This window comes from Vombatus ursinus, unplaced genomic scaffold (genome assembly GCF_900497805.2).
Source record: "Vombatus ursinus unplaced genomic scaffold, bare-nosed wombat genome assembly UNPS02014779.1, whole genome shotgun sequence".
Lineage (NCBI taxonomy): Eukaryota > Metazoa > Chordata > Mammalia > Diprotodontia > Vombatidae > Vombatus > Vombatus ursinus.
The window spans coordinates 20,151,185-20,165,736 of record NW_020954557.1 but is presented as its reverse complement, the minus strand read 5'-3'; the positions used below and the strand labels follow the sequence as shown (position 1 = coordinate 20,165,736).

Below are 14,552 nucleotides of genomic sequence, written 5' to 3'. Positions count from 1 at the left end.
CCTTCCTTCCTTCCTTCCTTCCTTCCTTCCTTCCTTCCTTCCTTCCTCCCTTGCTTCCTTACTTCCATCTTTCCTTCTTTTCCCCTTTCCTTCCTTCTCTCCCTCCCTTCTTCTTTCCTCTCTTCCTTTCTCTCTCACTCCCTCCTTTCTCTCCTTCCTGCCTCCTCTTCTTTCTTCTTTACTTCCTAAAAGTAAAAACTATTTTTTAAAAAAAACAAAATAAAACCAAAACCATTCATTTAACTTATTAAGCATTGATTAAGGTCATGGATTTTCTTCATCACCCTGGATAATTAAAAACCAACTATAGGAAGTCCAGGTTATGAATAGGGAATATTATATTAAAGCAAAGGCTTTACAAAATATACAGAGAACAAAAGAAGACCCCTCTTCTGGGATCTTCCCAAGTTAATCATCTTGTTTATTGATGTTCTATTTGAGAGTTATTGATGAATAAATGAATTGGCTTAATCCTGATTAATTTTAATTTTACTTTGTGTCAGGAATTAGAAAAATCAGATACTAGCTTCCATTCTAAGCTAATTTCTTATTTTATCGTAATACCAATATTTCTTTTTCCTTTTTTTTAACCATAATAAGCATTTATAACATCAGTAGTATTGATTTTGGGGGTAGTTAGCTGCTGTACATGTTTCTAAGATTTGTATGAATGTCCTATGATGCGTATTTCATTTGTTCAGGAAAGCGTTTGGATCATGTTGCTATGTTTTGCTGGAGCTGACATTCATTTGCCATTTAGAAGAACCTATACTCATGGTATATTTATGTTTAGTGGTAAATTACTAAAGACCCAAAACAGCTTCCACTCAATGTTTTTAAAATTGTGAGAATATGGGCAGCTAGGTGGCACAGTGGATAGAGCACTGGCCTTGGATTCAGGAGGGTCTGAGTTCAAATCTGACCTCAGACACGTAACACTTACTAGCTGTGTGACTCTGGGCAAGTCACTTAATCCCTTTTGCCTAGCCGAAAACAAAACAAAAAAAAAAACCAAAAATAAAATTGGGAGAATAGTTGCATTATAAACACTCCTTGTAATTCAGAAAGATTTGCTTATTCTTCATTGTCTGTCTACATATAATTTAAATGTGTCCAGTGACTATTTTGACCTTCACTTAGACTTGAAGGGATCTGGGTCCTTCTTGATGTTGGTATTTACTCCAAATGTACAAAATCTGGTCCATCTACACCTCTTCTTATGTCACCCTTTTCTCTGTCCTTCCACTAATTTTTCAAAAAGGCATCAATCAATCCATTGAAAAGGCCAGGCATTAAGATAGGTAATAGACACATAAAGATAGTAAAAGTCTCTGCCCTCAAGTTACTCACTTTCAATTGGAAGGAAAGAAATTTATAATTATAAGTACATACAAAATAAGTACCAAGCAAATATAATTTCAAGAGGGTTGAACTAGGAGCTGTGTAGATGGATGGGTAGGAATCAGGAATGTTCTCACATAAGAAGTAGTACTTTAGCTGAGTTTTGAAGAAAGTTAGGAATTCTAACACATAGGTGCTAGGCACAGGTGAGGAGGAAGCATGTTCTAGCCAAGGGGGAAAGACCATTGAAAGGCATGGAGATGGAAAATGCAAGGTACATACGAGGAAGAGCAAGTAAGTCAATGTCTGCAATATGAAAGGGATGAAGGGAAGTAATAAGTAGTAAGCCTCATGGAGGTAGAAAGGAGCTAGACTATGATGGGCTTTAAATGCCAAACATATTTCATCCTAGAGGCAAATGAAAGCCAGTGGAGCTTTTGAAGCAGGTAAGTGATATGATCAGGCCTGTGGTTTAGGAATATCACTTTGGAAAGTATATGGAGGATGATTGGAGAGGGAAAAGATTTGATGTAGCTTTAATTTCTGGAAATTATAGAATGATAGGATTGGGATCATAGTATTCCCCTTCATTTCTCTGTGTTCCACTCCTAATTCTTTGGACTTCCTTCTTTTTTTCCTCCTCCTCCTTCCCATTTTCCCCACATGTTCCAAGAGTCTTCTTAGCTTGAAAGGTCCCTTTTTTCCTGTAGACCTTCTTATTCTGAAAGATCCATCTGCCCTTGTAGTCCCTCCTTGAGTGGTCTTCTTTTTGGAGCCTCCATACTGAGGAAGGGCACAAGCCAATTATGTTAAAATCTTTAGTCCTATCCAGGTTCTACCCTTGATTTTCTAGATTTCTTTCTCCAATAGGCCCTGATTTGGGTGATTTCTCCCAATCTCCATCCCCAACCCTTTCTTTTTAGCTTCTTTTTATGTATTGTCTTTCCCCGTAAGAAAGAATGCCCTTTCAGGGCAGGGACCATCTTTCTTTTGCTTCTATTTGAATTAGCACAATGTATGCCACATACTAAGTGTTTTAATAAATTTAACTTGGCTTGTTTTTGACTTGGAAGAGGAGATTAGGGCAACAAATTTGTCTACCATGTGGGCTACCTTATTCTAACTCTCTTGATATTACATGGAAATCAATGAAGCACTCAGGCTGTCTATTTGTTATCCCTCGCTTTCCCCACATATGGCCTACTTTCTTTTTGGTTCAAATGTCTCTTTGATAAACTCTTTTATGCCGCTTTGTGTTTGCCAATTCATCATTAGTAGTATTCTATGAACTATTGACAGTCCTGGCAAGAGACTATTTCCACTTTCTGAGGATTAGCCCAGCTAAATATGGAGAGACTCATCAGCAGTAGGCTGTCCATTATGTAATAAAAACTTCACTCACTACAAACCTGTCTTTTGAAACATTAAGAACAATACTTCAATCTAACTTAGAGGGCTTTTGGATTGGTGTTAACTTTTGAAATAATAGATTGTTTTTGGACCTAGTTATTAAACCCACCATTATGAGGAATATGGACAATTTTGAAACAGTAACGAATATTCTGAATTTTTAAGCTCTTCTCACTGAGCTTAAACACAAATTCAGGGGGATTTTTCTTGAATTTGTTTGCCACCCATAGCAATAACCAAATCTAGATAGACTAAAGGATAAGTGTAATTTTTCTGAGAAGTACCCACGAATCTATTTGTTGTTGCTTGGTCTTTTCAGTCATACGTGACTCTTTGTGACCCCATTGGGGGTTTTCTTGGCAAACATACTGGAGTGCTTTGCTAGCTCCTTCTCGAGCTCATCATATAGATGAGGAACTGAGGTCAACAGGGTTAAGTGAGTTGCCCAGATTCACAAAGTTAGTAAGTGTCTGAGGCCAGATTTGAATTCAGGAAGATGAGTCTTCCTGACTTCAGACCTAGCACTCTATTCACTCTGCCACCTAGCTGCCCCATGAATCTGTTATATTCATATTAATCCAAAGATTTTGATAAAATGAGAAATGGGCAAATAGCATTTGAAACCAGACCTCTCAATGCTACTGAGGAGATATAGCAGGGTAGTATCTCTATAGCAGCAGTTATTAAACATGTAAGTTTCAGGACCCTTTTACCTTCTTAAAAATGATGGAGGACTATCAGAGATTTTACTGTGGGTTATGTCTATTGATATTTACTCTATCAGAAACTAAAACATCTTAGTATTATTATGAAAATAGTTTTGACCTCACAGACCCCTTGAAAGGGTCTGGAGGACCACTTGGATTCCCCAAACCACATTTTGAGAACTGCCTCTGCAATATAATTTGGAAATTCTTGACATATGGACCAAATATTCCTTTAGCACATAGATTTGGAACTAAAAGAGAATTTAGAGACCAGTTAATCCAAATTTTCATTTTACAGATGATAAAAAAGGGTCCCAGAGAGGTTAAATGACACATCTGAAGTTACATAGATAGTAAGAAACTGATGTGGGATTCGAATTCAGGGCCTCTGATTACAAATGCACTGCTCTTTCAACTATACTATGCTGCCTTTTTTTGGGAATTAGAGAGAGGAATACAAAGGGAAGAACAATTCTCATAAAAGATATGATGAGTCTAACCCTCAGCAGCTCAGCAGCCCTCCACATGCCACTCCATTAATGGCATATTCAACATTCCTAACTCAACAACTCACTAGCGCACCCTTTGTTACACCTTTACATCTTTAAAAGTTGTCATCATGGCATTAGAGTCTAATAGCAGATGAAGACTTGTAATAGACAACTTTCAAGAGTTGTAAGGTGTATCACTTCACCAGCTGGGGAGTTCTAAAACCTGACATTAAAAAAAGAAAACAAAAAAACCCCCAAAAACCTTTTTTGTAATAGAAAAGCAAAAACACAGAAGTTGAAACTTGGAAGGAACCTTGGAGGTCATTTAGTCTCATCTTTATGTGATCAGAAATCCCCCCTAAAATATCCCCAACATATATCGAGCTAAGCCTTTGCTTAAGTAAAGACAATAAAAGGGCTACCCACCACCTTCTGAGACAGACAGTTTACTTTTTTTTTTAATCTACTCCTTCACAATAATAGAATCCCAGGAACTAAGAATTGAAAGGCACCTCAAAGGCTACTTTCTTCTCCAAATTTTGATCACTGAAACCTCACAAGATATCTTGGGGTTTATGGGCCAGATTTCTTCTTTTTTTTTCCCCTTTTCCCTACTTATTTATTCTATCATTAAAAAAAAAAAACCTAGGACAATTAACTCTTTTGCCCCAGGTAGTTTCATTTATGATTTTTTTAAATACAGCATTGTAAAACCAGGCCTTGATAAAGCCCATCGAAATTCAGATGGAGCTACCTGACCATGCCTTAAACCAAATCACTCTGGCTCTCACTGATTGGCCAACAATAAGTCCCAACCCAAGCCTTAGTTGGTCATTGTTTGAGTTTTGATGGCTCAGAGTGAATGTAAATAGCAATTGTTTCTGTTTTGGTCAGAAATCTGGAAGGTTTTACCCTCCCAGATTTATTTATTTTTGACTAGGTAAAAGAGGTCATTTTTTTTTTTTTTGCCTCCTTTCTTACCTAGGTTTAATCACTGACTAGGCATTGCTTCAGACAAATTGTGACTTGGGAAAGACCTTAGCTTAAAAAGGTCAAGGTCTCCCACTGCATTTGGGGCCATCTCTAGTCATCCTGATCTATATCTTGCCACTGGACCCAGATGACTCGGCAGGAGAGAGGGAGGCTGGTGACTTTGCAAAGCCCTCCCTGCCTTAAATCCATTCACTTGCAAGGCAAAATATTGCGTTCCTGAAGTCATTGGTCTTCTTTGAGAAGGAAGGACAAACAACAACAAGAACTCTCCTTTCCTCCTAGTCACTGAAGCTCTAACTTCAGTCATCCTTGACTCTCACCATTACTTCATCCCCCACATTCAAACAGTTGCCATGTCTTATAGATTGTACCTCTCTGTTAGATCTCACATTCATCCCATTCTCTCTACTTACTTAACCACTACCCTACTTCAGGCCTCTTCACCTTTAACCAGGATTATTCTGTCTACTTTTGTTCTCCTCACTGTTCTCTCACCTCTCTATTCCATCCTTCATATAGTTGCAAATAATTACCCTGAGATATAGGTCTGATTGTACTCTGAAGGTACTTCCCTACTCATAAGTCTTATGTAAGTCCTTACTGACTGTAGGGTAAGGTATAAACCCCTTATTCTGGTATTTAAAGCACTTTACAATCTGATTCCCTATTGCCTTTCCAAGGCAAATATTACTTCCCTTAACACATTCTATAGTCTAGCCAAACTAGATCCCCCTATATATTCTTTAAATTCAGTATTTCCTCTGTAAACTCCATATATTTGAACAAGCCAAACCACAAGCCTGGAATGCACTCTCTCCTCTGACTCTCAAAATGGAAATAATAACAATAACTAAAATTTATATGTCACTTTAAGTTTTGCAAGGAACTTTACACATATTTACAAATATTACTCTATTTGTTTCTCACAACAGCCCTATTGAAGTAGGTGTTATTATCATTTCCATTTTACAGATGAGGAATATGAGGTTATCTGAGGTTTAGTGACCTGTTAGAGGATTAGTGTCTGAGATGACATGGAAACTCAGGTGTTTCTGAATCCCAGTCCAGCCCTATTCCTCCTAAAATTGAATTACTGAATTAAGGGGACAGAATAGGAACACGGGTACAGATTCAAACCTGAAAGGGATGGCATTTAGTGCAACCTCATTTTATAGATGAAGAAATTGAGACCCAGAGAAATTAAGTGATTGCAAAGACCACATGGGTAGTGGAGGCAGTATCTGAACTACAATTCCAGTAATCTTTTTTTTTTATATAAAAAAGGGGGGGGAGAAGCTCCATTGATGTTTTTGATAGGTTACTTTAATTTTTCTGCCTCCATCTTCCACAACTTCTTTCTTAAGAGAAAGTTAAGCAATATAAATTTTCAACATAGGAACCAGAACTACTCAGAATAAATAAGGTACCCAGGTAACATAAAACCTGTTGTCATAGTCTCCAGCTAATGTCATTTTCAGTTAGAAACATTTTGTCTTTGGTTATCTAGGCTTTCATTTTTTGTAATGTTTAAAATGGTGGCATAGTGAATAGAGGGTGGCATGGAAGCCATGATGACAGGGTTCAAGTCCTAACTCTGACAAATACTGTCTGTGTGAGCCCAGGCAAGTTACTTAACCCCTCAATGCTCTAGATAACTCCTCAAGAGTATAACTTGTAGAGAAGGTGCCAACTTGCTCTGGTAGAGGGAGTTTCTTCACTTGCTAATTCCCTGTACCAATGAAACAACAGATCTAGTCCCTATCCCTATGCTTTAAAAAGAAGAGGTCAACTTCTTTAAAAACCAGGTTGTAAAGTGCAGTCATTAGTCCCAAGGTACAAGCCCAAATTTGAAATGGCTGCAAATTCATGTATTTACTCTTGTATATAAATAGCTGTTAAGAGCCATTTAAAAGAAATGAAAGTACAGAAAGGGACACCACAGAAGCTGAGTGCATTGGCAGGCTGAGGAAACAAATTAGGTGGGTGGGGAGGACTTCAGAGGCAGTCTAATATTGCTAAGAGGCCATCTTGCTAGGAGTCAATAGCATTAATGGTGACCTAGAATTTAAATATCAGCTGAGCATGGCTTGGAAAAAGGTAAATAAGGCCTTGATTAGTGATACAAAAACTAGTAATACTGAAGTTAGACATAAAATACTCAATCCCTCAAACTGGAGTATTTCACTACTCATTTAGAGAGTGAAGGGATTTTTTTTCTTTTTTTGGTCTAAATAGACCCTTTTAAAATGGATAAAAGCATTAGATTGTACTAAGAATAACTCACATCCATATAGTACTTTTTAAGGTTTTCCACAAATATTTTAAGGTACCACAAATATTATCTCACTTTATCCTCATAAGAACCCCAGGAAGTAAGTACTATTGTTCTCATTTTATAGATGAGGTAATGATTTTTCCAGAGTTATGCACATCTGAAGTGTGATATGAACTTAGGTCTTTTTGACTCCAGTTTGACTACTTTATCAACTGTGCCACTTAGCTGGCTGAACTTCTAGCCTTGCTTTTCTCACTTCCTCAGATCTGAAGGAAGTCTTTCATTCTACCTGCAAATCCACAGCACATTAATTAAAAATGCTAATCCTAAAGAAAATGAGCATATTTTGATATGACTTGTGAACCAGTGCTAGCTCCTAGTGATCATCAGGGTTGATCGACCACCTGCCTAATCATCTGCTCTAGAACTTTGTCTCTATCAAACTGAACCATCTGGAATTTCTAGTATCATGATTTGCCTCTCTCCTGTCTCCTATTCTCCATGACTCCCCAGAGGTTACTGATTGGTAGCTCAGGAGTCACCTTTATAGTTCATTATTAGGATATTATTTGTCTATATCTGGAGACCTGAACTCATTTAAAGTACATTTTTTTTTATTATCTCCTTGTCTCCCTTGGAATTCAATTCCCCTTTAACTGTGTTTTTTTTTTTTTTTTTTTTTTTTTTTTTTTTTACCATTTCCAGTGTGAAGATTGTTCTTCTTGAAGAAGAGATGGAAGCAAAGTAGGATTTGAGCACTTTTATTTTTTTTTTAATGTTAATATTACAAAGCAGTGGGCTTAGAACCTACCTGAAACAACAGAAACAATAACAACAAAAACAAACAAAATCCAAATCTTTTCTTTTCTTTATCATTTTTTAAAAAGCTCAGTTAGCCTGGTTTTTAGCCTTCCTTACAACATTGAAACCACTTCTTCCCCCTCCCCTCTCCATTTAATCTGGATATGTGCTATTCCTTCTATACTTTGCACAAGTCCCTTTAAAAGTCTCAGTTTATTAGGGATTCCCATTGTGGTCACACAATTTTCTTTCTTTTCCTTTCCATTAGGATTATTTGCATTTGTATTGTTAAAATTTTCCTTTTGAGAATGTCTTGTATTTCTTGAGTCATTTTTTTTAAGCATCTGCAGTCACAGAATTATACCTATTATTCATTTGAACTGTCTGTAATATATTTTCATGAAGTCTAGGGCATGAATCTGATTATGCCCAGCATTCATTTCCTTGGCTATTGTGAATCTCAAACAAAAGACCCAGTTCCTTGTATGTACACTCAAATTCAGTGCCAAAGGGTATGCATGGTCACTGCCCCACTGCAGGTATTCATGAACTCCATAACTCCAAATGCATTAAAGGTGGGACTAATGCCAACCACATAGCATCCCTGCAGGGGCAAAATGTTTCACAGATTAAGGTAGCAAGATGTTAAAGACTTAAAACTGAATAGTTGTTATAAGATGTATTTATGAAAATAGATGCCAAATCATATTAAAGAAAAAGTTATAGACCATCAATGGGCTGAGAGAAAAAATAAAATAAAATCTATGCTCACATTCCCTTCCAAACTATTTTAGGTTACAAGAAGCCTAGTCCTTTCATTTACCAAAACAGCCATAAATAAGAATACTGTAGTCTAATACTGGAAAGATGATTGTTAATGTTTTAAAAATAAACCCAAGTACTACTGAGAAATTAATAACAGTAGAGGATGATATGATTTTGCTAATGGATTCTGAGTGGCGTTTGGAAAAGAATAACAAAGAAGAATTAAAATAGGCACAAGAAGCTGCAAAATGAAAGTCTGAAGCAAAGCAGAATTGTTTTAATTGTCCTTTTATGTCATTAGTGGCCCAGCCACATCTGCTCCCACACCTGTGCTCTCTTCCTTGATCTACTCTGACACTCTGGAAGTGTTGGGCAGGCAGCCAGCTTCATAGCCACTCCTCCCCGTCATCAGCCTCTGCTACCAGCTTGCTTTCCTCTTACTTATAGTGAACCAAGTATCCACCCTAGGGCTCAGAACTACTCCTGATTGATAGGACAAACTGAAAGTTCTGGGCTAATTACCTCATAATAACAGTTCCCAGCTTGGGGGAGTAACCATTGACCTACTTTGGACTGTACCAAGCTAATCCATCAGGGAAATAATTAAGGGAATATAATTCTGTTTCTAAAACCAACCAAATATCAAAAGCTTTGCTTAAATCAGAAGCAGATATTACTCATTTTATAAGACCAGAGTGATATTATTTGAGTATTAATATATGCTCAATTTTGACGTGATTGATCTCAAAGTTCATGCTCTTCTCCATCTTGATAAATTCTGATTTGACAAGTTACTTTTGAGAGGCCTTGGGATTTCCATGTGCACAGACTATAACTTGCTGCCTTCTAGAGAAAAAGGAGACATATCTTTTTACCTACCAAAGTAAATCTTTTGAAAAAGGGGGGAAAAAAAGCTGGAATAAATTCATCCCCAAATAATCAAAGTATGTGTGTGTGTGTGAAACCTCAACGGGAGTCTAATTATAAAATGGAATGAACACCATCCTGATTGTAAATAAATCATTTTGGAAGCTTGATGCTACTATTATCATACTATGCCTTGAGGATAGATATCTGTACTTGCTGCATATTAACACTTTCTCCTGCGACAACCTTTCTAGCAATTGTCCTTCCTTCCTGACTAACAAAGTTCCCTCTGTCTTTCAACAGAAGGCTGCTTCTATTGTTAAAGGCTGTCCACTTCCTGATTTCTATAGTTGTGATGTTTTCTAAAGAAAGGAAATGAGGCCTATGAGGAAAGTTAGCCCGGCCCAATGAAATGATAGATCATGAATGAGGCACTTGTATCAGCCTTTTTCATTAGTCATCTGTTCTCTCAGAAATCAAAAGATGCTAAAAATGTTACACTTTGAGTATCATGATTATTAATGTAGTCTCCTTGCCAAATATTCCCTTTCTGATTTCCTACCTCCTGTTGCCCTCCCTCTGCTTTTCCTCCCTTCTATTCCCCTTCTCTAGGCTGACTTACTCCCTACATCAAAGGCTCATTTAATTATTAAAACAGGATCAGGGGATTGTGAATTGATATTTTAATTCTAACAAGGATTTATCTTTATCTAAGAAGTGACTCAATATTTCTGAGTAATTCAGTTCAGATCTTACTGTGAAACAGGAGCTGTTATTAATTTCTTAGGCCAGGATAAAATTTTGGCAATTAATTTCATTCTTATTTCAGGTAATTAGAGATTCACGATCACCTTGTAACTTGGTAGAGGTTATTCACTTGGTTAATAGTAAGTAATCTGATAAAATTTTCATGTGTATGATGGAAACTTGACCAACATCATATTAAAAGATATCATGATTTGCTTTCTGAACTCATTATATAAATGGTATTTCATGTCCTAGAAAAGAACTAGCCATAGCTTCACATAAAATTAACTTGATATCAAAACCCTTTTGATTCAATGAATGTTCTATTGCCCAGTATGTATACAATTACTCCCATATTTTCTCTTCCACTTTACTACAGCTTTTTTCCATGCTCATATTATTTTCTTTAATATCTTTTTCTTGTGTCATTCCACTATGACCCATCTGCCTTCCACAGTGATATTTGAGTGCAATGAGGTAATATGTACATGCATTTGTGTAACAGTATCAATGCTTGTGTCATTGTCAAAACCATTTCTTATTACTTATGTTTAACTATACAAATATTTTAGTTGTATTCTATTTAAAACATCACAACTTTACAGTTTTGTCTTGAAATTGAAATGGTTTGGAAGGCTCCCTATACTTTTGGCCCTCTAATCTTCACAGCTGGGACCACTTAAACTCCATCTGTCATTTCAGTCCATTCTAGACTTAGAGACCTATCTTGTCCCCAGGCACACAGGAAGGACAGAAGCTCCAGGTGAGTAACTCATGAACCCAGTATCAATTTAACTTTGCTGCTACTCAGGTTCTGACCTTATGTCTTGGTTCTGTTAATTGGATTCTTGCTTGTTTCCCCATAACAGTGGCCCCCAACTCTTAACATAAGGTTCGATAATTCCATTTCCCACATGCTAAAATACTCATTTTGATTCCCTGCCCAGGATCAGTTTTTTGTTTTTATTTTTCTTGGAACAAGGTACTGTCAAGTTTCATCATGAAACTTCACTCCCTCCCCCCCTTACATGTCCTTTTATAGATTGGATTCTTTCTATCATATCCTGGATAAGTCCCTGCTATCTTCCATTTAACCCTTCCATTGTCAATTATTTGTTTGCCTGGACACCTGCCTAATGCCTGCTGTCACAATCCTCCTACTTACCTGACTAATGAAACCATCTATCTATTGCCTACTGCAGGACCTCCCCAAATTGACTATACTGCCTGATAAAACTCCTTAAAGTGTAATGGTTCAAGTTACACTCTGCTTCTTTGTCATACAATTTGGAATCCTCAAAAGTGGAAAACAAAATAACGTCATTCAAATAGGACATTAAGAAGATAATAAGAGAATTGAAAGGAAGGGTGGCATTATTTAAAAATTTAGTGTTTCAAAAAAATTTAAAAATTTCATGTTTCCAAAAAAAAATCCATGTTTCAAAATAAAGTAATGGAGAGCATTGCTAGCACAATAATGCTATCATAGTTTTTATATTTAGTACTCAGTATTTATTATACACATATTAAGTTACTCATGGTCTTAAATCCATCAGGGAGTCATTAAGATACTGAAAATCCTTTCACCAAAAAGAGAGTATTCAACAATCTTATGACACTCAAGTCAGAACCCCTTCCTGCCTCTAATCTAGTTTGTTTTGTTTAGTTCTTAATTGACTGGTGACAGGTTGAAAAAAAAAAAAAAAGAAAAACCGACACTGGGTTCTCTTATTCAATTCAACCCAACAAATATTAAGTGCCAAATGTATAGAGGGCATTGGTGCTACTAAGATGACTAAGATACAATACCTGATCTCAAGGAGTTTTTCAATCTGATAAAGGAGATAAGACTTGGCAAATCACTATAATACAAATTGGATGTATATATATATGAATACAGACAACAAGACTACTTCATGTGTTATGATAAAATTAAAGGAGGGTGAGAATGCTGGAGTAGGTTGGGGTTGGAGATGAGGAAAAGTGGCTTCATGGAAGAGGTGCTACCTGAAGTAAGTGTTGAAAGAAGGATTTTTATCTAGTGTATACACACACACACACACACACACACACACACACACACACATATATCTGGGGGAAGTAAGATTCTCTAGTTCAGGCAAAGAGTAACACTCTGGGATGGGAAAACAAACAAAAAACCAAAACCAAAACCAAGAACAGTGAGTATTCCAGTTTAGGTTGTTCAAAGTAAGTAGAGTTGTGTGAGGTAGGGCTGGAAGGGTAGATTAAAGGCAATTGGAGAAGGCCTTAAGAGCAAGAGTTTGTATAAATGATGCCCAAATATCCTTTAAATAGCTTGTCATTTATATAGCTAGCACTTTAAACATAACAACTGCTTTACTTACATGTGAACAAAGACAGATGAACAAACTAAGCCTTAGGGAAGTTAAGTATCTTTTTCTGGTCACTAGCAAGTGTCAAGAGACAGGATTTTAATCCAGGTCCCTCCTGACATATCTAGACTTACATCTTCTAGGTTCTAAAAGACTTCAAATCCAGAGACTGTACTATTTCAGTTGTTTTTCAGTCATGTCCAACTCTTTGTGACCCCATTTGGGGTTTTCTTGGCAAAGATCCTGGAGTAGTTTGCTATTTCCTTCTCCAGCTCATTTTTGAATGAGGAAACTGAGGACTGAGGAGTTGTCTAGGACACTAAGAAGTTAAGTGACTTACTCAGGGTCATATAGCCAGTAGGTGACAGAGACAAGACTTAAACCCAGGGCTTCCTGAATCTGAGGCCAGCTCTCTTTTATATGGCTGTGCATATGTATGTACACATATATGCATATATTTGCACATATGTATGTATTTTGTGGGGCAGGAGGTAATTTTGTTACTGTGTTACTTATATAGAGTCTTTAATGGTATTGCAATTTGGCTTCCTTGTTCTGAGGTATGACGGAAATTACTTATGATATGAAAATTCTCATTTTCTCCCTGGAAAGGAGCCAAATAAATTATTTTGAAAGTCTGTAAAGTGAGTGGTTGAAGGGACAGAAAATAATCTCATCACCAGCATTTTCCAATCACATAATATTAATTTTTAAGTGTCAAACATATTACCAAACATCTTCTGCATCTTCATCACACTCGGCACCAAACTGACAAATGTCACAGGTGGATGTCTCTTTTTGGCTGGTTTCTCCTGATCCTTCATTGACTATAAGATACAAACCAGAAAGAATACAGATAAGTATATACAATGTAGAAGAAGATGATTTTTATTTTAGTGAGTTGGCCTTTTTTTCTACTGAAGTTGTTGAAATTTACTCTTCAGAAAGAGAATGATAGTCTCTAGATTCAATGATAACCTTTTCGAAATTCAAGGGCAGTAAGAACACTAACATCACCTAAAGAAAGCTATATGGTAACTGTATACTCTTTATAAACAAAAAAGTATTATGTTTGAATTATCAAAGATAATTAAGATCTACTTGAAATGTTTATCTATCTTAAACGAGGTACATGCTTTAAAGAAAAAAATTTATGGTATTGTCTAATTTTTCCCTTTCAAAGTTACTTCTGTTTCATGTACAATGTTCAGGATGATTCTGAATTACATTCTTATTCTTAAGTAGCATAAGTAAAAAGTATTATATATACAAGTTCTAGGAAACAATCATTAGTTGGCAGAAATTTATTAACCTTAATTTCTTAAATGTCAGTGCTACAGAATGAGGTAGCTAATACATTCCACAACAACTCCTTTACAGCGGTTTCCCATAAGAAGTATATATGTACAGAATTTAAACAAAAACTAAAGTAACCGTAGATCAACTATGCTCTTTAGTGATCAGAAGGAAAAATAATAAGTTGTTTTTAAAAGTTTTTATTAGAGTGGATTTGTCTATAAATCTGATCTAACCTTTCAAAATCATTATTTTTGGGTTGGAGGGGTGTTCCAGTTAAGAAATTAATTACATGTCTTATTCAATCCAATAAGTATTTATTATAGTATTATAATATAATATTACTATGCATTGGGTATTATGCTGGTACTGTGGATATTTAAGTAGGGGATAGGGAAGAGATATATTTGAAAGTAAAGGTGATATGAAAACAAAAGATACCAATAAAAAATCCTAAAAGTTTTCCTTATAAGAGACATTTTACCCATTCATCTATCCTTTAATC

At 36.2% G+C, this 14,552-nt stretch overlaps 1 protein-coding gene across 1 annotated transcript in view; it reads right to left on the bottom strand.

Annotated features, from left to right (window-relative positions):
- Positions 1-14,552, bottom strand: part of TMEFF2 (transmembrane protein with EGF like and two follistatin like domains 2) — a 295,383-nt gene that overhangs the window by 126,583 nt on the left and 154,248 nt on the right. The window contains exon 5 of the mRNA XM_027866114.1: positions 13,482-13,578. Coding sequence (XP_027721915.1) covers positions 13,482-13,578 — 97 coding nt within the window. The remainder of the gene's footprint in view (positions 1-13,481; positions 13,579-14,552) is intronic.